The 24,330-nt window shown below is 40.2% G+C and overlaps 1 protein-coding gene and 1 long non-coding RNA gene across 6 annotated transcripts in view; one reads left to right on the forward strand and one right to left on the reverse strand.

Moving 5' to 3' along the window:
• The first annotated feature begins 41 nt into the window (after positions 1 to 41).
• LOC121947695 (uncharacterized) lies at positions 42 to 1,690 on the forward strand. Its single transcript, XR_006106101.2, has 3 exons — positions 42 to 332; positions 1,033 to 1,234; positions 1,349 to 1,690. It is a non-coding gene; the product is annotated as an uncharacterized LOC121947695 (long non-coding RNA).
• A 4,189-nt stretch (positions 1,691 to 5,879) lies between these two features.
• fgfrl1a (fibroblast growth factor receptor like 1a) overlaps positions 5,880 to 24,330 on the reverse strand; it is a 96,558-nt gene continuing 78,107 nt past the window's right edge. For 4 of the 5 annotated variants that reach the window (XM_088080854.1, XM_088080856.1, XM_088080853.1 and 1 more), the window contains 5 exons: positions 23,595 to 23,672; positions 16,841 to 17,140; positions 12,747 to 12,919; positions 12,454 to 12,667; positions 5,880 to 11,934 (listed from right to left, as the gene is read on the reverse strand). In XM_088080854.1, coding sequence (XP_087936980.1) covers positions 11,513 to 11,934; positions 12,454 to 12,667; positions 12,747 to 12,919; positions 16,841 to 17,140; positions 23,595 to 23,672 — 1,187 coding nt within the window. In that variant the 3' untranslated portion in view covers positions 5,880 to 11,512. The remainder of the gene's footprint in view (positions 11,935 to 12,453; positions 12,668 to 12,746; positions 12,920 to 16,840; positions 17,141 to 23,594; positions 23,673 to 24,330) is intronic. The other variant, XM_088080857.1, reaches the window with a different exon arrangement.

A 24,330-nucleotide genomic window follows, 5' to 3' on the forward strand; every position in this document is an offset into this window, starting at 1 on the left:
CCTGTAGGTGGCACTGTAGTCTGTCTCAGCCTTTAATGCATCACCTTACCTCCAGTGTGCATTCCTCTGCTGTGTGTGCAGGCCTTTGGACCACAGCTGCCTCTGATAGGGATCTACAGGATGAGGAAGGAACACACACAAACACACACACTCGCATGCACGCACGCTTACACACACATACACGTGCACGCACGTCTATTCACATCTGCGGCTTTTGAAGAAGGTGAAAAGGATGACATCGAGGGATTGTTGGACAAACAGGGCAGCCAGTTTTGTTACATTTTAGCGGAAGAGAGTTGAATAGGGGCGGTTTATGAGTCAAAGAGGAACAGGTGAGGATGGGCAACCTGGACAACTCGCATCAATACACACACACACACACACACACACACAAACACATGCACAGCCATCCCACATGTGAAGGCAGGCAGGCTGTTGCCTTTGAAGGGGCCCGGCCTCCTCCAACTGTCCCTTGCATGCTTGAGTGATGTCAGCACGGCTGTGGAAAGATTCCTTTCCTGTCACACACACACACACACACACACACACACACACACAAAACTTCCTTATCACACACAATCTCTTTCACACACCAACTTGCCTTTTTTACTACGTTCTCAAACAAATACACACACATACACTACTGCTTGCATAACACACATTGACTTTCTTCCTTGCTTTTTCTGTCTTGCACACACACACACACACACACACTTACACACACTCACACACACACTTGGCAGGATGTGCGGGGAGAAAAAGGGGCCGAAAGACAACACCGAGATTAGGAGGCTTTTGTCACGGCTCTGTGGCAGACTTTAAAGGCCTTGGCTCCCTTCCCCTCTGCCAGATTTCTTTCTTTTCTCACCCCGTCTGTCCACATCCCTCTCTTTTCACGGGGGGAAGGTAAACATTTGGTACAGAGAAACGGAGAAAAGGGAGGAAGGGTGGAAGGGAGGGATGGGTGGAGGAAGGATGGAAGCCGCCTGTTGCCCCCTTTTAGCCTCTTTTTGTGTGTTTTTGTTTTCCTAGGTTTAATGGCGGCTTTGTGGCTGTGTGGAGGATGAGTGCAGAGAGGGAGAGGTATGCAAACAGAACGCCGCTTCAGTGCCAGCCAGGTGTCTGCGTTGTTCCCGTCTGCGTGCAAGTGTGATGCATGCATCTGCGCTTTTGTGTGCAAACTTCCATGTGTAGCTGTGTGCACACGCTGCATGCACTGTCAGTCTTTTTCCAGGTGAGTGTGTGTGTAGGTATCTTTCTGGTTTCGACGTGTGTGTGTGTGTTTTTCCTCAGGTGTGTGAGCCCTTCATGGTCACTGACTCCTTTCACCTGAGCTGTCCTTTCACAGTGAAAAGGCAGTTGCGGGTGAAAAAGCTCTTTGGACAGCTTCTCTTCATCACCAACCACAGCTGCTGTTGACTCATGCGCCCAGGAATCTCCTCCATGGGTTCACACCCTTTTAACCAGCCAACCGCACACCAGGACCCTCCGAGCACGAGCAAAAGCTCCCACAAGACCTCAAGGACGAAACATTTGCTCTGGCAGTGGATGAGATTTAATAAAAAAGCAGCTATCTTATTGGTCAAAAGAAACAGGGCTGTAAAAGAGAAGAGCGAACCTTCATCTGTAATTTGATTAGTTACTAATTAAAAAAATAAATCCTGATAAAAGTCTGTTCACTGACTCGAATCAGCTCAGCAGAAAACGGTTCAATCGACAGAACAAAATGTTGCAGTTGTACATTTATGCAAACCATGGCTGCAGTGGATGCAGGAGGTTGGGACATTTACAGATAGGTTTTTAACGACCAAACCAGGTAATTTTTTTCTTTATCCTAACCAAGTGTTTTTGTGCCCAAACCTAACCACACATTAACACTTTAAAACCTGGTCAAATTAGCTTGATTTCTTTCAAAAACATGGAAAAAAGATAAGCAGCTTCAGAAGAAATTACCTAAAAGTAAGCAAGAAATTTAGTTAAAGTAAAAAAAATAAATACATAAAAAAAGTGAAAATGATCAAAACCTAAACCAAACAGCCCCAAACAAACAACAAATAATGGAAATTTAAAAAAAAAGGAAATGCCCTAAAAAAACTGGTTAAATTATCATAATAATAATAATTTAAGATATAGAATTATCATAACTATAAGTAAATAGTTGGACATTTTCTCATAACTTTTAAACATCTCTTGCCAAGTTGCTCATTGCTTATTTTTCCGTGTTTGTTAAGGAGATCGCAACAATTTATTTGGAGTTCAAAGGTTTGAATATTTGTGAAAGGCGTCTGAACGCAGCACAAGAATTTTGATATTGAGGTTTCAAAGGGTTAATGACAATGTTGTCACAGCATAAAACTGAAAATTGACTCATCAGGAAAGGTAAAGTTTCAACACATCCACTACATATGACACATGAAATCGTAACGTAAATGTGTTTTGCAGAAACGTACAGTGACAACATTGTAATCTGGAGGAAGCGTTCGAGAGTGAAACACTGAGCATCAAACACTTCATTTCTTGATTTTTTGTGAATTTTTATGCACACATTTGTGTCCTTACTGTGTCATTTTAAGGTGAAAATGTTTTAATAAAAGTATTCTGTTAAATTTGTATTAAATACACTAAATACTGTTTTAAATACTGAGTGGTACTTGTCTCTTGTGTCCCCGTGAAATCTCTGTAAGACAACGACATAAACATCAAAATATTTCAGATAATTCAAGTTTAAGTATTTGAATAGTGTCTCTCAGCAATACTCCATCACTAAAAAGCAGAGTCAAACAACAAGGACACAACTGTTAAAAAAAGCTACATGGAACAAGTAATTTTGACTGAAGTTTCGTGACAAAAAACAAAACAAAAAAACCCAAAACAAACCAAAACAGCGACTTCAACCAAACAAAGGATTCATCCTTCATCTCAGCAGCTCAGGAATGTGTTCAGTGAATTCACACCGTTCTGCTCAGTCGGCCACACAGTCGAACACACTGAAGCACAAAGGCCTCCAAAACCACAAGCTCTCAAAGGTCAGAGGTCACATTCACAAAAGTAAAACACTGACAAAGATTTTTCCTCGGATTTTTACTGTATAAAAACGTGTGGGAACATTTCTAAAACCCGCCACTGCACAAAAAGTAAAAATGCATCAAAATCATCACTGAGCAAATTAAAAAAATTCCACCGTGCATTCAGTAAATGGAAATTAATGTATTTTTAGTGTTTTTCTCAAAAACATAGTGGAAGAAGAAAAAAAGACAAAACAAAAAAACAAAAGACAACTGGCACTTAAAGGGTTAAAATTCTAAAAATGAATGAATATTGGGTAGTTATGATCAGGACTGATATTGGTTAAAAGATTTAAGTTGGTAAAAGTGGAAATTAATATTAATAAGTAATATTTCTTATATAGTTATTTATAATATTTATTCTTAGAGGGAGTTTTTTTGTTTGTTTTCTTTAATCTGACACCACACACACACACACACACACACACACACACACACACACACACACACACACACAAGAAAATGCACCTAAATCAGTGTAAACTGCTAACATTCATAAGCCCCAAAGTGTGAAAAAAAAGAAAATTCTACTTGGCATTTATTATTTTTTACTATTACTATTACTATTTACATTTTTTTTATTATTTACAATTTATTTTTTTGTGTCAGTTATAATTACGACTGACTTTGGTTAAAAGTTATTAGTCAGTGAAAGTGGAATAATCATAATAATATTAATAATAATAATAATAATAATCATAATAATAATATAAAGACAGTTTGTTGGTGTGGACATTTTTGTCCTCGATTGACACCACAGGAAGTTTTATTAAAGGGTGCACAAGGTTTAATATTTGTCCCCTAAAATGTTAAAAAAGAACCTACATCCTTAGTTTGAGGGTATCTGTGATGGATTCACATCAATTTATAACATCAGCTACATACACGAATCCTTAAAAAACAGCCAATAATTGTTTTGTAATTTTGTTTTGCACCACCAAAGAACCGCAGATGACCTAACCAGAGCAAACAAACTCATTCACTGTCAGCGTGTTGCTTTTTCCTTTAACGGCTTTTGTCTTATTTAATACGTATGAGCTGTTTTTTAGAAAGGCTGTATTTTTTGGCGTGCCTTCAGTAGTTGCAGAGCACATAACTGCAGTGTGGCTTTGACGGGGACTTCAGCTGCACGTCACGCTCCTCTCTGTCTCTCTCCACGTTGCTCACTGTCCTCTGTTGTCTTCAGGATCCAGATGGGACAAAAAGTATTTGACTCTGTGACGTTCTCTCCTCCCTTCCTGCTCTGCACGTTTCTTTCCCGTCTCATTCGACACTTCCAAACTCCGCGCTGACCTCCTCTCCATTTTCTCATCTCCTCTCGTCAGAGCGGAGCAGTGGTGAGCTCAACACATCTGTCAGCAGCTCCGCTCTGTGTCATCCTCCCCGCTCCTCTTCATCTTCTCCTCCTCCTCCGTCTGTCCTCCCTCACAACTCTTCAAGTCAATCAAGTTCACGGGAGGAACATTAAAAGGCGGGAAGAGGCTATAATCTCAGAGATAAGAGAAGAATGAGGGCTGAATGTCAAGGATGAAAAACTTTGGAAAGCTACATATTTTCCTTTTACAGTATCTATTACCGGGACAGTTTCTTCCTGCTCTTATCTGACTTTTACAAAAATGTAGCGTGTAATATGTCTGTCGAAGCTTTAAATCTCACATATCACTGTTTCCCCTGGTTCTTTTGTCAAGTGAAATTTACCAGATGCGCAGAAACCCAACAGATCCAGGATTTGTAAATCCCTCGGTTAGGTCACGGCACTCGTGAGTAACTGTTGAACTTGCAACAGTTTCAAAACCGCAGATTCCTGTGAGAGATTTTGCTTCTCTGCATTACTTCAGTGTTTCTTTCCTCAAACTAATTCTCCTTTCTCTGGTTTAATCTTCAGCCTGAGAGTCCAAAAAGTCAGGAAACAGTTTTTGCATATTGATGTTTGATATCGGTATTTTCCTCACTTAACAGTATGAATGTAACATTTTTGGTTTAGTGTATTGTAGACTTAACGTAGAAGCTGAGCTGGAAATTCAAAGATTAAACAAAAACACACAATCATCCCAAAATTCATGCCACATGCAGCAGAAATGATCAAAAAATTGAAAAGAAGAAAAACGTGTAAAAATGCACCAAACAGTCCCTAAGCATCAAAACTGCTTTAAAATCTTTTTCAAAGCCAAATCAAATGTTAGGATAATAAATATAATAATATTAGCTTGGATTTATACAGCGCCTTTCATGGGACCCAAGGACGCTTAAGGATGACGGGCGCCTTCACTGTGACAGCCACAAATGCTCGACAGACCAATTCAAAAGCGCCACCCACAGATATTCAGCTTCATGATTGTCTGATGAAGATTCACCGTCCAGCAGCAAAAATACAAATACGCAGAATGCTGTTAAGTTGTCTATTATCGTCTCTTTCTGTTCCCACGTCCTGCCCTGCTGCCGCCTCCACCCCGCTGCAGTGCCCCGTCCTTTCTTTCATCATCTTCCTCCCTTAGATGAGTCAGAGACAGAGACACAGAGAGAGGGACGCTGGGCCTTCACACCCTCCGTCTGCACGCACCGCTTGTCCATCCATCATCTCTCCAGACGGACACGTTGACAGACAAAACGCCGGCTGCAGCTCTCACAATCGAAGGGCTGCAGCTATTTAGAGGACATTTTAAAGACAGTCCCGTGGCACTGGGAGGTATTGTACTGGAATCTCTGTCTGTGATGTAACACGGAGACAGAAAACCGAGGGACAGATACTCGTAGAGATAAATATCTCGTCTTACAGATCAATCCAATCTTTTGGAACAAAGACCCATAAAAACATCGATTTAACTTTTTTTTAATGGCACCAATAAATGATTACAATGGGAGAAAACTAAATTTTAACCTAAATGACAATAGACTGTACAAGATTGTCGATACAAAGATTATCGATAAAATTTCGTATATTCCATCAGCGCGTATAAATACGGTATCTTACAATGACATGGACATGGTATTTGCTACATAGCTTACATTTCTACTATAACACAAAATCCACTCATGCAGTATAATGCCCAATTATATGAAAATAAAACATGTTTAAAATAAATTAGAAACACTTTCTTTTTGAATCTTGAGACAATGTTAATCAGGCCAATGTGTTGCTAGAGCTACTGTATGGTCCGAAGCATTAAACTCACTAAATTATCTAACACTTACTGTTGTTTTTTAACGCTAAAGTCACGTTGGTGCACACGCACACAGTCTGTCTACTGGCAGTCCTTTAGCTTTGACACAATAAAACGTAAATGGGTTTAACATGTGAAAGGTAACACAGAAAACAGAGTGCTGATTGGGGAAAATTTTACTGTTTGGAAACTTTTTCCACTTTAAAATGAAAGACGCTCCAGCTGTTCAGGGTGACTTTGTCAACAGATGTTTCAAAGCAGAGAAGATGGGAGGAAACAAAAACGTCACAGGAAGAGCTACGTATGCAATATTTCAAGAAAGCTGAAAAAATGCTGTTTTTTTCCATCTTCTAATTTTCATTTGTCTTTTTAAAAATATGTTAAAGAAGCAGTGTGTGAGATTTAAGGGAGATATAGTGACATCTAGTGGTGAGGAGTGCAGATGCAACCAGCCGAAACGTGTTCATCGTTCAGATTTTTACTGTGCTGAATTTTCCACAGAGGTCTCCTCCTCGCTTAATCGAATGGACCACGTGACTAAAACCAGCAAAAACACTAAATAAAGCTGTTTCGTGTGATAAATCAGTATTTTTTTTGATACTGTCCAGCTAATTGGTGACAGGCTGCCGGCTCAGCACCTGTTAAAGTGCGCTTTTTTTTTTTCTGAAATCTTAAGATCTACATGTTCAAATTTTTACTGGGAGCCAAATTACCCACAGGGGTCTCTACCTCAACAAAGTTAGTGTTTTAAACCTGTAAAAATACAGAATAAAGCAGTTTTACATGATAAAAAGCAGAGCCAGTGCTACTGAAGAAACACGGCAGTGCAACATGGACTCCTTGAGTTAACAAAAACACGATTCTTATTTTCAGGTGATTATACATTAAAGAAAACATAGTTATTATATTAAATTCAATTTCTGCCAATTTATTTTAAACACTAGACCTTTAAATCTATGATGCTGACTTTGCATAATTTAATTTCTTTAAAAAAAAAGAAAAACAAAGATTTAGTTAAAGTTGTTTCTAGTGAAAAAAATCGTTTTGATAAATGTTTATCGTTTGCAGTGTCTTGTCTGTCTTAATTTTAGATATATTTGAAATGTAACATGGTAAAGGACAGAGGGCACTCTGCTGGAAGATTAAAAACGACGGACGACAAGTTCACAGACTGTTTCTGTTGAAGGTATCAGATGAACATTATGTTAAATTCAATCAGTGAAATTGGTCTTTTTGCATTTTTACAGGTGTGGCACATTTTATCTGCACAAAGTCTAATTATTCAGGAGGTAAAATAACACAAAGCACTTCACAGGTTAAAGGGATTTAAAATGAACGGGAACAAGCATAAATTTGGCAGGTTTCAAAGCTTTTTAGGACAAAGATGTCTAACAATGAGCACTATAAAAAGGGCACATATAAAGTATCTTTATGTTTATATTTGTTTTTACTTGAGTTTAAAGATTAATGTGCACAAACACGCTGATGAACGACCACATGTGAAACTAAAGATACCAGGTGATTTCAATATATCACTTCCTGTCACATGGTCGTTTGAACGCGCGGCAGTAAAGTTCTCACTGTTGTATTTCGTCCTGAAGGAGGTCTGCAGAGAGAAACGCTCACTTGTGTGATCGACTACATGACAAGTCCTACAACTTCTTCCATATTTCACATTTGCATTTGTCTTTGTTTGAACATCTCTGGACAGAGTCACCCCGCTGTTTCAACCAAACACACGGCGAGAGCGCGCCTTTCACAGAGAGCTGTAATGTAAAACAGCTGAAACCTAAATCTTATCTCAGCATATCCGTTTACAGTTTTTATATAGTGGTCAGATTCATGAGCACGCAGGAACAACGAGGTGGACACCTGAGAGAGAGAAAGTCTGTCGTAGCTGGACTGAGGAGGGTTGTTGAGGCTGGTTCCCAGTGAGGTTTGGGTAATTTTAGGTGATTTTATCATAGTGTGGTGTGAGGAAACTTCCAAAAACTTATCAGAGCAGTGAAAGCAAAGATGCAGAGATACAATGAGAGTAAAAGAACAACTAACAGTCATTCAAACACACGAACAAACCCAGTAACAAGAGAAGGTGGGATCAGTACGTCGGCTTTATGCAAGTAACCTTTAGATTTTGGATATTTGTGCTACTAAAAAAGCATTTTTATACACTTGAAAACCTTTTTTTCACTTTGATCATTGGGATTTAGATACCCGGATATCTTTCTCCTGATGCAGTGGCTTCATGGGGGTTTTATAATCACAAACAACATCATCACCTAACAAATCTGATCTGAATTTTGAATCCACTCTCGCCAACTTGAGCTTACACTGGCTTTGAAAACAGCTTATTCTGGGATCAGTTATATGGCGGACTAACTGCTTTACTCACCACAGCTGCTGGTGACCTCCGTGTACGAACGAAAGGCTCTGAGCTCCGCACAGGTGTTTCCAGTTAATCTGGCTGATTGGACTTCTGCTCAGGATCATGTCAGGAGGAGCGATGCCGGGAATACACAAGTTTACCAAATACACCGACTACATTTACATGCACAATATATTACAGGTTTTGACGTTATTTCTAAAAAAGACAAAGTTCCTATTGAGGTGTTTAAATGACTGATGAAAATGAATATTTCATTTATATTTCTGTTTACATGCAGCTGTGCATCGTCCGATCGAAGAGCCTAACAAAAAGTAATGCAACACTTTATAACCTTTATAATCATGAGCCAGGAATTCGTGTATAACCCGCGTAATGAGAAATGCTGCAGTCACGTGATCAATGCGCTGACATGAGCAGACAAGTACGTAGCAAAAAGAGTGAAACTCTTTGTGAGGAGGCAGGTGGGTAGACGGGTGAAACAGCACCGGACGGTCCACCCGGACACTGATGTTCAAAACGATGTGAAACCAAGTGAATTTTGAGTTATTTTAAGGTACATCATCACCATGTTTTTTTTCTAAATTGAACCTAACTTTATGTTAAGTACGTAACATCATGCATGTGGCACTACTTTGTTAGAGATCATGCAAACTATTGTGTAACGGGACGTTGAGCCCTAACAAGGCATTCATCACAAATACAACCTCCCTTTTTCATTCCTTCAACCAGGTCAGAGCAGCGATACTAACATATATCCAAAAACCTGCTCATATCCACGATGTTTTAAAGGAAGTGTGTTTCTGCATCTGACCAGAAATGTGGGCTTTTCTTCCGAGCATGCATCTCTACACGTGCATTGCAAACTTTTGGCCAGTTGATTTGACTGTAAACAGGCAAACTGCAGTATAAGAAAAACCAAACAAAACATATTTTGAATGTATTCATGTCCAAAGATTACTCCTAAAACCTGAATAATATTGGCATATCCCACATAATCAAAATATGCTACATTTGGAAAAAGGCCTTATTCAGAATATTTTAACAGAATATGCTCTTTACATGATCTGTACCAGCTTCAAAATAGTTTCATATTCAGAATAATAATGAAATATTACTGTGCATGTAAATGTAGTCATGTATTAATGAGAATAGTAAATATTTCGGCTGTCCACACCTTAACGAAGCAGCAAAACTACACAGGAGTGAGGGAAATATTAACAATCAGCCAAAAGGAGAGAAAACACCCGTGAAAATAAATGTTGCGTGTTGGGTTTTTAAATGGCTTTAACATGAGACTGACTTGTAATGAAATAGCAAAAAAATGCTTCAATTGCTCCTGTAAATTCATTTCAAACACGCGTGTCTCATCTCATCATTTAAAACATTCTTAAGGCCGTTTATAAAATTAGCCGTAAATCTGCAGACGAGTGAATCAAAACATTCAGAATCAAATACCCCAGACATTTCTTTGAATTTATGTGATCATTATAAATCATTGCCACAGTACAGAATCAGAATAAGTTGATGTACTTGTAGCTTGGCAGTGGATGCTGCTGTAACAACTTTCTGGCTCTAAATGTTTGTGATGCATCCCTGCATTTTAGATTTGTACTGCGACATCTTGCATTTTCCCGATCGTGGTGACAGAGAGCTCTGCAGGTGAGAAGACGGCCGCACTTTATCCAAAACATTTCTTCCTCAGATAAAAACAATACAGGATATGCTTTGTAACAAACCACGTGGAGATCAGAGCGCATGCAAACCCTGCTCCGTCATACTTGAGGTCACATTACGAGGCGCTTTAGGAAGAAGAGTCGAGGACTTTGAGTTAAAGATGAAGTTCCTCTCTTTTGAGCCCTCTAAATCTCATCACAGATTAACGAGACTCTGCGACGTATCCACTGATCCGACAGCGATCCACGAAATCTGGAAACAATTGTTAGAAGGCACCGTTTTACACCGAGGCGTTGTTGATGATCCCTTTGCACCGGGGGCTGAAGAGGCTGAACGTATGACATGAGGACAACTGATATCCTTCCTTGCTCTCGTTTTAAGTCAGCAAGCATCAAACACAGCTGAGAAGGCACAGAGGAAGTGGCACTTTTGCTCCAGGAAGTTAAGAGGCAGAAACTGTCAGTAGATGTACTTATCGTGGTTGGGACAGATCTAATGATCTGGAGGATCCTTGTTTGTAGCAGAAATCACACTAAAGCTGCTGCTGAAATCCACTAAGAGAGATTCACGCCGTCTGACTTTGACGTTAGCTCTTTACCAGAGTCCCCAGATAGCAGCTGGACATCAGAGCGGCAGAGATCCTTGCAGAGGGTGTGGATACATCATGAGTTTGCCTTGATTTGTGTGTTTTATGGCTCAGTTAGAGATACACTCTGAAATGCTATTACAATACATACATGCTATATTATTCTTAAGAGATTACCCAGGATGAAGTAGCGTGCTAAATGCCATATATTCCACTATATACATGAGAAGCTGCAGTCGGAGCCTCGTAGCGCAGGCGAGCTATTTTTTCTGAGGAGGTTGAGGTTGTGTCCAAAGTAAAAGAACAGAGAAACTGTTGAGTTTTGAGTTCATTGTTGCTTCAAATGAGCAAAAAAATAGAGATTTAAAAATCTGCAGAAAAGACTCCATATAAAAAAAAGCTTTGAATAAAACATGTTTTGGGTTTTTCTGTTATAGATTTCACTGAATTGGCTAAAAATAAGTATCTTTCTTTACATTCTTCATTGTTTGTGTCTTGAATAAGTCTGTTTGCACGATAACGTGTCTGCAGCAGAATGAGGAAGAGTTGCGTGGTCTCTTGTTCTTTGCTCTGTACGTCAGCAGCGAGTATGGACCTTTGTGGATGCGTGCACGGCGATATGTTCAACGCCAAAAGCGTGCTAACACTGGTAGTGAATGTGCTGGTGCTGATGCACTTTCCCGTCCACGTGTGAATGCGTGTGCGTGTGTATATCCGTGTAGATCTTCGGGTAGACCTTAGGAGCCAATCCAGTGCCGCCCTGAGCGAGGAGCAGCTGCTGGTGAGCGATGTAGTCCTCGTATGAAAGGCAATCTTTATCTCCGCTGGCTGGCTGAGGAGGCAGCGCCGGGCAGGCTCGGTCACGGTTGGCGGCAGGTAGACGCTGAGCGGCGGGAAGAGCAGAGGAGGATGAAGAAGAGGAGCAGGTGCGTTTTGATTGACAGAACCAGAGGAGGGCGGTGCCTAAGATAAAGGCGACGCCTGCTGGTATTCCGATGATGACGGGCCAGGGGAGGCTCGGGGACGTCGCTGTGGGGACAGCGTTGTTTTGGGGCTTCAGATCTGCAAAGGAGCGAGACATGAAGAAATGAATGTCAATAGAAAATATGACACCATCTGTCTAGATGTTTAACCCTTTGAAAGCTTCAAAAATTTGCTTGATTTCTCTCAAAAATGTGGGGAGGCAATGAGTAACGGAGGAAGAAATGACCCAAAAATTTGCCAGAAATTAGAAAAACTCCAAGAAATTCCCTGAAAATTAGAAAAACTAAAAAAAAAGAAAGAATAAAAATAAAGTAAAAAACAAAAAACAACACTTGGAAAAAATGCTTCAACAATTAAATTAATTCACTTACATTTCCCCTAATTTTCCTATAAAGATAAACAGTCAGCAGCTATTGAAAAAATGATTTAATTATGTCGTGAATCAATCATCACGTCTTAAATGTCCATGTGACAACTTCCACCATTCAATTTGCTTTTATTGTCTCTTTCCCAAGACATGTGCTTCAGTGATGATTGGCTCTTCAAGCGTTTAAAAAAATGTTTATGAATGAATGCGAACTGCGAATATTTCCTCACTTGAAGAAAAAAGCGGTGCGGTGTTGTTCTGACCTGGTAGCACAGTCAGGTAGGCGCTCCTGAAGCTGTAGCCCATCGTGTTGGCTCCCAGGCAGATGTACATGCCGGCGTCCTCCTCCTTGGCTCTGGTGATCAGCAGCTTGTTGAGGTAAGATCCGTCAGGACGAGACCAAACCTCCCCCGTGGGCAGCACCACAAAGCGGTGGTCTCCAACCTTTGAACAAAATCAACGGTTATTGATAAGTTCAGTCAATGTGCTTCAGAGAACTGCGTTAACTTGTAGCAGTGCCCACCTCAATGGTGGAGTTAAATTTGTTCTCGTCTCCAGGTTCGACTCTTTTAAGCCACTGAATAACCGGCTTGACGTCACTGCGGACTTTACACTGGAAAGACGTGGTTCCTCCGTAATCCACGGTGGTGTTGACAGGATGAGTGCCGGTCAGAATGGGTTTAGAGTGGGTTCGCTCTGAAGGAAGAGACAAAAACACAAAGACACACAAAGACAAAGTATATTCAATATTAAACATTTCAGCTGAAAAAGGAGTGTTACATTTTGCAAACTTGTCAAATTCGGCTGTAATCAGAGTTACAGCAAAGAAAAAAACATGTATTCACTTTTTTTTGATCCAAACGAAACTCGGCAGCCCTGAGAGAGTCTAAAACCGTTTTATTTGAACAGTATCTTCTGTATTCAGAACCACATCCTCCCCAAACAGATCTCTTATCTGCAGCTCCTGCTTTTTCTTTCTCCGTTTATACAGCAGAATAAACACACCTGCCACAGACATTCAATAGTCTCTCCTTTAGTATCTGGTAATGCGATCTCACGAGAACCTAACCTGAGAAAATGAAGCTGCAGGTGTGTTTTTAGTTTAGAGAAAGGTTTGAGAACAAACTGCAGGCTTCCTTGTCTTTGTTGTGCATGCGTGGTGTAACAGTGCTGCAGCGGCTGTTCTAAGAGCTCAGGGTGCTACAAGTTATAAACATTTAAACTTAAAAAAATATTGATGTAGTCACAGCATATCTTAAAAAAATGGCTGCAAACAAAAATACAAAGTAGTGTTTGTTTCTGTGTGAAATCTTTGAACATTAACTTTTCTTTTAGATAGTAAAATGGTAAAGCTCATGAGGGATGCTGAATGGTGCGGGGACAACATGTTTTTAATGTCTCTCTTATATATTTAGAACAGTAAGAGTTGCAGAGCTCAAACACGCACAGTGACAAATGTGACAACAAATAAAGAAAAAAGTTGTCATAAATTGTAAGAAAAAGTAGAGGATTGTAAAGCGAGGAAATTGGCTGAGGGAAATGAAAAATGGGAGTCTAACAGGAAAATCTTTAATTATTGTTTTTAATTGCATTAATCCAACCTTTAAGACAAAGTCCTCATCAAGCAGGTGCAAACCTATACAGAGACTATATAAATGATTATATTCAGGAGGACATGTTTCCAGTATCTCTGCTTTCGGATTATATATGTTTCAAAGAGCTTTTCTGGTTTTCTGTCCTTTTTTCAGTTCAACAGCTGTGAATGACTGACAGCTGAGTGAATCTCTACTGATAGAGAAAATGTCACATTTGACATAAACGAGCAGCCGTTTGATTTACTTCCTGTGTGTGTGTGTGTGTGTGTGCAATTGTCTTTCAGGGAAGACTACAGCTGTACTTTAATGTACAACAGATGTGAGTAAAGCAAGAGGAGCTGCTCAGAGCCTCTCAACAGAGCTATCACATTCAGTAACACACACACACGCACACGCACACGCACACACACACGCACACACACACACACACACACACACACACACACACACACATTCAGCTCCACCAAAACAGCTTAACATTAAATCATCCAGCGTCAAAACAGCCTATGCAGCCCTCCAACACAACCTAATACATCAGAAAACACTCGCAAATCATCATAACACACAATCTGCTCTCAGCGGTAAAACTAGACCTTTTTTAGACAAAAACTGCAGCTGTTTCACTTTCCAAACTAAAAAACCTGCTGAGAATTTCTCACTTGGTTGGCTAGTGTTTACTGACGAGTCTGATGGTGATCAATAAATGCCACTGAAGTGAAAAGAGGCTCTTAAAAGCTATTTTAAACTTCTAAACTTAGTGCGTCTCATTAGGCAGCAGACTGGTGCATGTGGGAACTGTGGATCTACTTTGTAATCAACCACAACACATAAAAGACTCACATTAAATGAGTTTATAGCATTAAAATTAAAATGTGGACATTAAAGTTGTGGTTGATACTCGCCCTGTGGTTCCACTTTCTGAATCTAAAATCTCTTGCACTCTCTAAAAACGATTAAATGACTGCAGGTTAACACTTTCAAACACTATCTTAAACATTTTAAGAGAAAGCTGCAGATTAACGATCATCTTAACATCTTTCTCTCCTAAAACAAGATTGAAATCTGAACTCTGGATTTTTTCAAATGGAATAAACAGCAATCTCATCTGAAAGCAAACAATAATCACTGATATCTGACTTTTCCAAAGAGTTAAAAAGTTAATTATGGTGTCCTCCATCATATGTGATCTTAGACATTTTACATAATCACTATATTGTGAGTCAGAATGGAAACTAGTTTCAAACCTGCTATTTGGTCTGACAGGCCTCTCAGTCAAACAATAACACACACACTTTGTACGGCATAATGTGTGTTATTGTTTGGCTGAGACACATTCCTGCTGGTATATCATATAGCTGCACCGCAATTCCAAAAATGTGCTTTCTGATGTGTCACGGCATGAAATGACCACATGCAGCCATATGTTTTACATACATTAAAATGTTTTACGGGCTCATTTTTAGGATGCTGCATCTCTGAAAAGAAGAGCTGAAACGATTCAGTGATGAGTGAAGAAAGTCAACAGTAAATACACAGTCAATAAAAACAGCGTCAGGCCAACATGCCAAATATGAGCTTTTTCAAGCAGCTTCAGTTTGAGGATTTGCTGCTTTTCTATTTTAAAACTGTGAAGTAAATATTTTTTTTTCTGCCATCACTTCATCTTTTATTCGTCTGTTTTCCTCCGTATGTGCTAACCTTAATTTGAACTTGTCTCCTTCCATCTATTTTCTCTTTAACTTCTGTTGAATTTGGCTCAGCTCAGACAATAAATCAGTCTCCTTCAGCTGCACTTTGCTTTGGCAAAACAAGATATTTAATAATATCATTTTGGACCCCAGAAGCCTGTGAAAAACAATTTTCTAAACTGGGTATGTGATAAACATTCTGTGTCACGATTATCCTCACAGTTTTATCCTGATTATCATCAAAGGATGTTTAAAATTATTTAAACATACAGGAATGACTTTCCATAAATTTTGTTGAAAAAAAACCCCAAATATTTTTATCGAATCACAGATGAGACACATCTTTTTTTAAAGTGATAGGCTTTTAAACGAAACAATCTGAAATGTTATCATATCTTTTGATATGAACTATGTCGGTGTGTATTTAGTTTAGTTTATTTCATATGGACATTAAAGTAGCATTAGAATTGTACATTTTATGCACAAGAATCAGATGTACTGTGTTTAGAGTTTGCAGTAAAACGCTAAAAGTTGCAACACCTTTCCACGAGCATCTGCAGTCTGTTTTTGCAGATTACTTTTGTTTTTTTGTGTTTTCTATTATGATCCACAATGAAATAATTATGGTATATAGTCCAATTCCTGTCATAAATAACGGGATAAGGAATATTATTTACAGTGTCAGTCCTAACAAAAAGTTACCTGAAAGCATCCTTATCACCTCCTCTCATGTTTACATGGTGACATTTCAAATGTTGTGAGGAATTCAGAGAACTACAATATCCCACTGTTGCATGACGTAAATATTACTGAAGCAGCATTACTTGTGTTGAGATCAACATAAATGTGCAAAGGCGTCTCTGAAGACTAATCTGAGTAAGGGTTAATGAGAGTGGTGAGTGAGATAATGTGGCACTCTGTCAATAATAATCTCAATATGAATGTTTTCTACCTACAATCCACATTTTCTTTTAGTTTGTGGATGGACTGACTGGATCATAACAATAAAAACTTCCTCTCTTCTCAATTTCTGACTACAGAAATTTATCAAAATTCCACTCAAATAAATAAAGAGTAACTGATGTTGGTACAGTAACATAAGGACCCTTTATGTGTATACTATAATATTACCACTTGTTTGATCTCTGTGTGTAAAATATTTGCTGATTTACTGAGGACTGTGGAACAATTTGAAAGTCTGGGTCAGACTTTGGAGGACGTGCTGAACTCACACTGTCGGGACAGTTTACTTCAACCACACAGATTCTTAAGCTTCAACAAATCTAAACAAAACTTTGATATCTGCTCTATATCTGACACATCGTGTTACTCACGTATGACTTCCACTTTGTAGGTGGCGTTGATCTCTCCTGCTCTGTTGGACACGTGGCAGGTGTACTTCCCGCTGTGCTCCGGCGTCAGGTTCTTCAGACTCAGAGTCCACTTCTTCTTCTTCCCTTCTCCGTCTCCTTCTGCTGCGCCGTCCTCGTCCACCAGCGGCCGGCTGTCCTTCAGCCACACGATGTCGGGGCGAGGGTTACCGCTCGCTGTACACTTCAGGCGCACTGAGCTGCCCACCGGGCGAGCGATGACGCGCTTTCTCATCTTTGACGGCTGGGTGAAACGTGGACGCACTGTGAGAGGAGAGAGGGTGAAAGGAGAATTAAATCTGGAATTATAAAAAGATCTAGTGTTGAAAAATGTGTGTTGATCTGGATAAAAGTTTCAACTCAAAATGTAAAGACACAGAAACTTTCTCACTCTGTCGGGAACAGATGGGAAACAGGAGAGAACAGAAGAAGTTATGAGCCGAGATAAACGGTTTAAAGAGCAGTTTTATATTTACAAGCAGTGTTCTGTTCCTCAGACCAGTGGAAAGAGAACAGGTTGGGAAAGATCGAGGAATTCTTCAGAGAGTCGTATATGAGATTTTATGAGACGCTCAAAGTCACGTTATCTGAAGAGGCCACGACAAACAAGAGAGGATTCACAAATGTTTCAAGCCTTCTGAGCTGCAGTGTCTTAGCTAACCGAGGAACAGCTGAAAAGGACTGGAATGATTATAATTTCGGGCACAGAGCAGGTAATATAATGCAGGCTCATGAGGATAATAGCAGATAGTACCTTTATTTTTACATTACCCACCTGTAAAGTATGATTGACTGCTTTCCAAATTTAAACAGGATTTCAGATAAACTTCACCTCACTCGCCTCAGCCCAAACTATAAACTTGCAGTGAGAAATGGGCATGTAGTGTGACGCATGTCGTTCCTACTGCTGACAGACAGACGTCTCAAAACGTCTGCTGTATGACACAGCACGGCGGGCAAGCTTTCTATCTAGGTCTATCCATATCGAGTAAACATGACCATAGTTTATCATCGTCACAACACACTTTTTGTTGCGATCCCGTTTCAAGATCGTTTCATCGCCCAGCGCTATTGTCAGCCCTATACTGATTTGACATCCAACAACATCAATCACAGCCCTGCATTAATTGTTGTAATCATCACATATGTACGTCACAAAGCAGTAAACTAGCTCAGAAGATGGAACCTGTGACCAGAAACATTTCCACACTTTGAGGAGAAAAGATGACGAGAACATTGTTGTTCCAGACGGTGGTACTAAGACTCTTTCTACTGCGAAAAACACAACTTTAAATCTCTTGAAACACGGCTGTGGAGAACAGCTGACACTGGCTCAAAAAACAAAACTGGATTTTAATGATGGACAGTTGCAGGTTACATGTGACAAAGAAATAATGACACTTGTGGCTGAATTTGTGGCGGACGAAATGTTGCCCTCTTGAGTTTGTGTTTTTCAAACAGATCCTTGGGTAAACACCACACAGGCAGCAGACGACCCCGCTGGTACAACATCATTTGCAAGCTACCTCGCCTTAGCTGCCCTTACCAGAGATTACCCTGACATTCACACAGAGGTGCACATGAGAAGCCGAATTTGAGGAGAAAGGATGTATTTACCAACTGTGTGGGGTGTAACAGAAAAGTAATGTAAGGGGTGGTGTGACTAATAACTGGTGGCAGGGAGTATTAAGTAAAGTAATACTATTATTTCTCAAAAGTGTATTGAGTAGTGAGCAATAAAATACATTTTTTTGAGTAACTAGCCCGACACTGGTCAGAATGGAAGACTGTGAATTGTCTGAATGGCTCTGGAGCTGTTAGAAACTGTATTATCACTCAGATATTGTCTGCATGTTTATTTGGCTTCCTGAACTGTGCAATGCTGCTTCCTTGTTGCTCAGTCTGACGTTTTATTGGTTAAACTCTTGTCTATGTATACAAACAGCGATTAATATGATCACAAATAATGATCAGTGTCACAAATAATCTGCATTGACGCATTACCGTCGACTAAACACCATGAAATCAATTTCCTTGAAGTTAATAATAATTTGCATCTACACACAAAGTACATCATGCCTGGTGTGAAAGGAAATCCTCATTATACTGACGTGTGTTTCCATAAACTTGTAAACAAAAAAAATGGAATTAGTGCGGGACAAATTGCATCATCTCAGTCTGCAGAGATTAAGTGATTTTTTTTTTTTAGGACTGCATATGAGACAAGTAAGCTTGTTAAAATGGACATTTTTTTGCAGTGTAAAGAGCGTCCGACAGGCTGAGGTCATCGCCGCAGGCAGAGCCAAGAAATCCGTGTTGTGCTTTAACAACATATGGCAGCGTGCCTCTTGGTATATACAACCTAATTTGCTGTAATAAACCTAATTGTTTGTTTAAGAAAAATGTTTGAATCACTTCCTCTTCTCCCCGACACAAAAGTCTTACTCACATGAGCGGGAACCTACACACACTGACACACGCATCTACACACACACACACACTGAAGTCCTCATTTTCCACTGATCCAGCACCTGTGGCCCCGGGGTTGTACGGTTCTGCCGCTCTTAAAAAAAAAAAGCCACATTTTTTACCTCAAATCATGCATCCATGAGGTCCTGTTGTAAAAGACAGCTATGTGACATCACTGTAAACCTCATGAACGCATGTCTGTGCATAGGTCATAAAAAGCCAGACAGTGACTTAGCATCACACTAAACATCCATTCATTTGTGCAAATCCTTCCTAACAAAACATAAAACGGCCAGTTAATCCCATACACCTATTCAAACATCGCTCCACAGTCGCATGATCGGCCATTCAAACATATTCCATCTTATGACCACCAAACTGAAACCTGTGCATCTATTCACACACAAATATCCCGTTTTAAAAACCACAACAATGAGCGAGCAGTGAAAGCAGATCAAAGAGGATAAAGACCTATCCAGTAGGGAGGGAGGAGAGGAAATCATTCGCAGGAGCACTTGATTTTACAGCCCTCATGTTCTTGCCACAGCAGATAGCCATCAACCCGGGGCGATAAATCAGCCTCAAACTACTGCCGTTGTGCCTCTTTCTTCGGACACAGTTATTATTCTAGCTCTGGGTAAACAAACAAAAGGGGAGAGTTATGTGATGGCTTTGCGCGCCCAAATGTGGAGATTTCACTACGGCTACATTACTCAGCGGAATATCGTTCTCTGCTGACCGGCAGGAAGCTGGGCAGGATGACAGAACAAACATACTCGAAAGGCTTTTAAGTCTCGCCCCTGTCCTCTCCTCCCCTGAGTCTGAGAAAAGCTACTGGACTGCAGCTGAACTGTGATCAGACTGAAGTCAATAGATCTAACAGAGCGCGCAGGGTAAATAGAAGATCATGATTAATGGTTTAATGCTCTGGCAGTGTCCTACTCTGATGATTACATAAATTAAACTGCACTGGCTTAGGCTGAAATTAATTAAGACGAGGAGGGGAGAGGCAGGGCAAAGTGCAGCTGAACTGGAGAGAGAACAAAATACAGCAAAGTGCGACTGAAATAAACTGATTTATATCGTCTAAACTGAACCAAATCAAACAGAAGTTAAGGAGAAAACAGATGGAAAGAGACAAAGCGAAGTTCAAATTACGGTTACAGAGTTAAGCAGACGAATAAAACTGGAGTGACGGCAGAGAAATTGAGAACAAAGAGAGCAAGAGATGGAGTTAAAACAATAAAAAGGCAAAGGTAAGAGAGAGGGCACACGAAGACGTAGAAAGAAAGAAAAACAGAGCGAGGCCGAACTGAGGGAGCGCTGAGAGAGGGCGGGGAGAAGAGGAGAGGGTGAGAGGGTGAGAGCCAGAACGGGCGAAAGGGCAGGCTTGTTCTGGGTCTCAGGGGCCACTTCAACGCCACACTTCACAGTGTAAAAATACTGCTGACCCTCCGACTGACCGCCTTTGATCAGACAGTGAGTCAGAGGAAGAGAGTGTGTGTGTGTGTGAGAGAGAGAGAGAAAGAGTCTTGTGACTTCCAGCTTGGATTGTGAGAGTGAAGAGATTTTTGCTAAATGAGGTCATTTGGACTTATTTTGACAGGAGTAGTTTAGGTGATGATTTGGGTTTTGGATTAACATTAGAATGAGGATTACATTTATCTTAACACAGTTTGAATTTTTTTTGCTGAGAGTTAAATGAGAAGATTGATGCTACTGTCATGTTGCTGCAACAAGTCTGGAGCCAAGACACAGTGAGCCTGGATAAGCATGAAGACTGGAAGTGGGGGATAACAGCTGGCCTGGCTCTCTCAAATACAAAATTCAAGTTGCAACTACAGTTTACATCCATGTCTGTGAAAACCTGAATGCTTCACACACAGAAGATCTATACAATCAGCACAGTTTCAAGGTGGTTCTTTTTTTTAAAGACAATTTTTTGGCATTTTTGCCTTCATTAGACAGGACAGAGTGATAGTGTGAAAGGGGGAGAGAGGGGGGATTACATGCAGCAAAGGGCTGCGAGCTGGCATTGAACCAGCCGCTGCAGCAAGGACACTGCCTCCTGCTTTACCCACTGAGCCACCGGACGCCCCTCAAGGTGGTTCTTGAGTTATGGCCAAACACATATTTTATGAGGTCACCATGACCTTGACCATTGACCTTTGACCACCAGATTCTAATCAGTCCATTCTTGGGTCCAAGTGGACATTTGTGCCAAATTTGTGGAAACTCCTTCAAGGCCATCTTCAGATATTATGTTTATGAAAATGAGCCAGTTATAAAGCCACAGTGAACTTTGAACACCAAATGCTAATTAAAGCCAAGTGATTGTTTGTGTCACATTTGAATAAGTTCCTTTAAGGTGCTCTTGAGATATTGCGTCCACAACAATGAGATGGATGCAAGGTCACTGTGACCTTTGACCACCAGGATCTAATCAGTTCATCTTTGAGTCAACCTGAATGTTTGTGTTTAATTCCCTCACGGTGTTTCTAAGATATTACATTCACAAGAATGAGACACACGAGGTCACAATGACCTTGAATTTTGACCTATAACCACCAAAATCGAATTAGTTCAGCCTTGAGTCCAAGTGAAAGTTTGTGCTAAATTTGAAGAAATTCCCTCAAAGCAGTCTTGAGATATCGCTTTCACAAGAAACGGACAGACAACCCCAAAACATAATGCTTCCAGACACGATTATCACCAGAGAGGAGGCATAAAAACACACCTGACCGCACCTCCTACGTTTAAAAAAATGCCATTTATATTGTTTGTTTAATCCATACACAGACAGGGGTGTACAGACAATTTGTAGTTTATAAGGAGTTGCAACTATTTCTTGGTCAACAGCAGCTGGTGAAGCAGTGACTTTCCAGCACAGAAGTACTACGTGCCGATAAATACTTGTAAGCAGCTGTATATTTATTTTGCCCACAAAATCTCATGAACCCACAGACGAGTACTTTCCCTGCCAGGTAACATCAGGAATTAATAATTCAGTTTAATTTATTCTAATTGTTTTTTTTTTATAGATGAGTGTATGTCATTTATTGTGATTTATTTGTTTTTTAATGTGGTATCAAAGTGGGTATTGATGACTGTGGAATTTCACTGGTAATAAATACATTTCTGGTATGATGACATGCCTACAAGATACAATATGTTAATCAAGAGCGCTTTAGAGGCATTTTGGGCAATTTTGACACAGCCACACTACCTTTTTTCCCCGTTTCCCGTCTTTTGCTAAGCTAACAGCCTCCTGTCTTTATCTCCATAATAAACTCCCTGATGAATCAATTTTCTCATCTAAATCTCGGCAAAGTAAATAAACATGTTTTCTAAAATGACAAACTTTTCCTTTATGACTACTGGCTGAGTTTACACACGTAGCTGTTAATCAGTACATTTATTTAATGAAATACAACCCTGGAAGTCCTGTTGTAGTAGCAAATCAATGCGATTAAAGGATATCAAACACCAAAAAGACTGCACAACGGCTTATAATAATCTTCTATCCCAACAATCACAAGGTTAACAGCGTAAATACAGTGTTCATGTTACTTCATCTTTATGATTGGCCATGCAGCGTTTTGCTGGATGACGTGTAACATCGCTGTGTCGCCAGACAGGCCTAAGTCAAATAAATAGGTGGGCTGTGATTATTCGCAAAGAGCTGAAGTCAGTTTGGACGCGGCTTCAGCCAAAGCAGCGAGTGTACGTTTGTTTGTGTGTGAGCACAGAGAGGCAGCTAGATAAAGAGAAAGAATGTGTGTGAAAAAAACCAAGACAGAGTAAATGTTTGTTGACACTGAAGTGTGAATGTGCACGGACGTTTATGACAGAGAGAGAGAGAAGGAGAAGGAGAGAGGGAGTTGGATAAAAGGATAACAAAAAGAAAGGAGGGTTAAGTTACACAGCAGTGGGACCGTAGAGACTCGGGACGGGGGAGGGAAGGAATGTGTCCCACCAACTCACACCTCACACAAATAGACTGCTCTCCACTCTGTCAGAGCCAATTATCTGAGCAAACAACCACCCTGACGTGCGCTTTGTGTATCTGTGTGTCTGTGTGTGGGCCTCCCCTCTGACAGAGTGTGAGGTGTTTATTGCACAATCTGCTACTGTATTTTTTAAAATGTTACACACTCTCAGCTATCTAAATTGTTACTTCTAGGCATCCTTTTCATCTTCAAACATTTATGTCTGTAATAATGCATTTAGAGGAGTCGTGAGTGGTTACCCAGTTTTCCGGCGAGCTCCGGGGCGTGTTCAGAATTACCATTGGCCGTTGCTGCTCCGCCTCTTGAACTGGAGTCATCTGATGACGGAGAGAGAAAGACAAGACGCATCATTAGTTAATAGTCAATCAGGAGAAAAATACTTTATAGGGCTGTATCTGACTCAGAACGATGTCAGTCGACTTTAGCTCGTCAATGCAAAAATTCACTGATTCGTTTTGTTTTCCATACAAAGTTTTTAAGTTTGAATGGGGCTCAGTGTGACAGCGGCATTCACGCAAAACAAGCTTGTGGCCCTAACGACAGGTTGTACACATTTTTTTCTGACACTACATATCAAACAAAAGCCAGAAACTGCAGCATATTAAGTTGCTGTGAGCTGTAAATTCATCACTTCTAAGTAGAAGGTCTCTCCTCTCTCCACCTCGGTCTGCAGCTCCGTGTATCAAAAAGTATTATGAAAGTTAGGAGCACTCACTCTGCAGAAGTACACTGCACAGAAAAAAAACTACTGCTCAACTTGAAGCAATCTCAGTCAACTGAGGGTCTCCGACTGATGATTTGAATACCAGACTTTCATGGGGAAGCCCTACTACACGAAGAGGCCTGATGCAGCAAGCTACACGCATCAGACAAATAAATATTCACTTGTTCTTTTAATGGTCAGTGCTGAATTGTTTCGATGAAGCCATGATTTCTACACACACTTGTTGCTCCAGTTAAATAAACATTAATCAT

Source organism: Plectropomus leopardus, chromosome 8 (genome assembly GCF_026936395.1).
Source record: "Plectropomus leopardus strain MGB_pleo_1.0 chromosome 8, ASM2693639v1, whole genome shotgun sequence".
Taxonomy (NCBI): Eukaryota; Metazoa; Chordata; class Actinopteri; order Perciformes; family Serranidae; genus Plectropomus; species Plectropomus leopardus.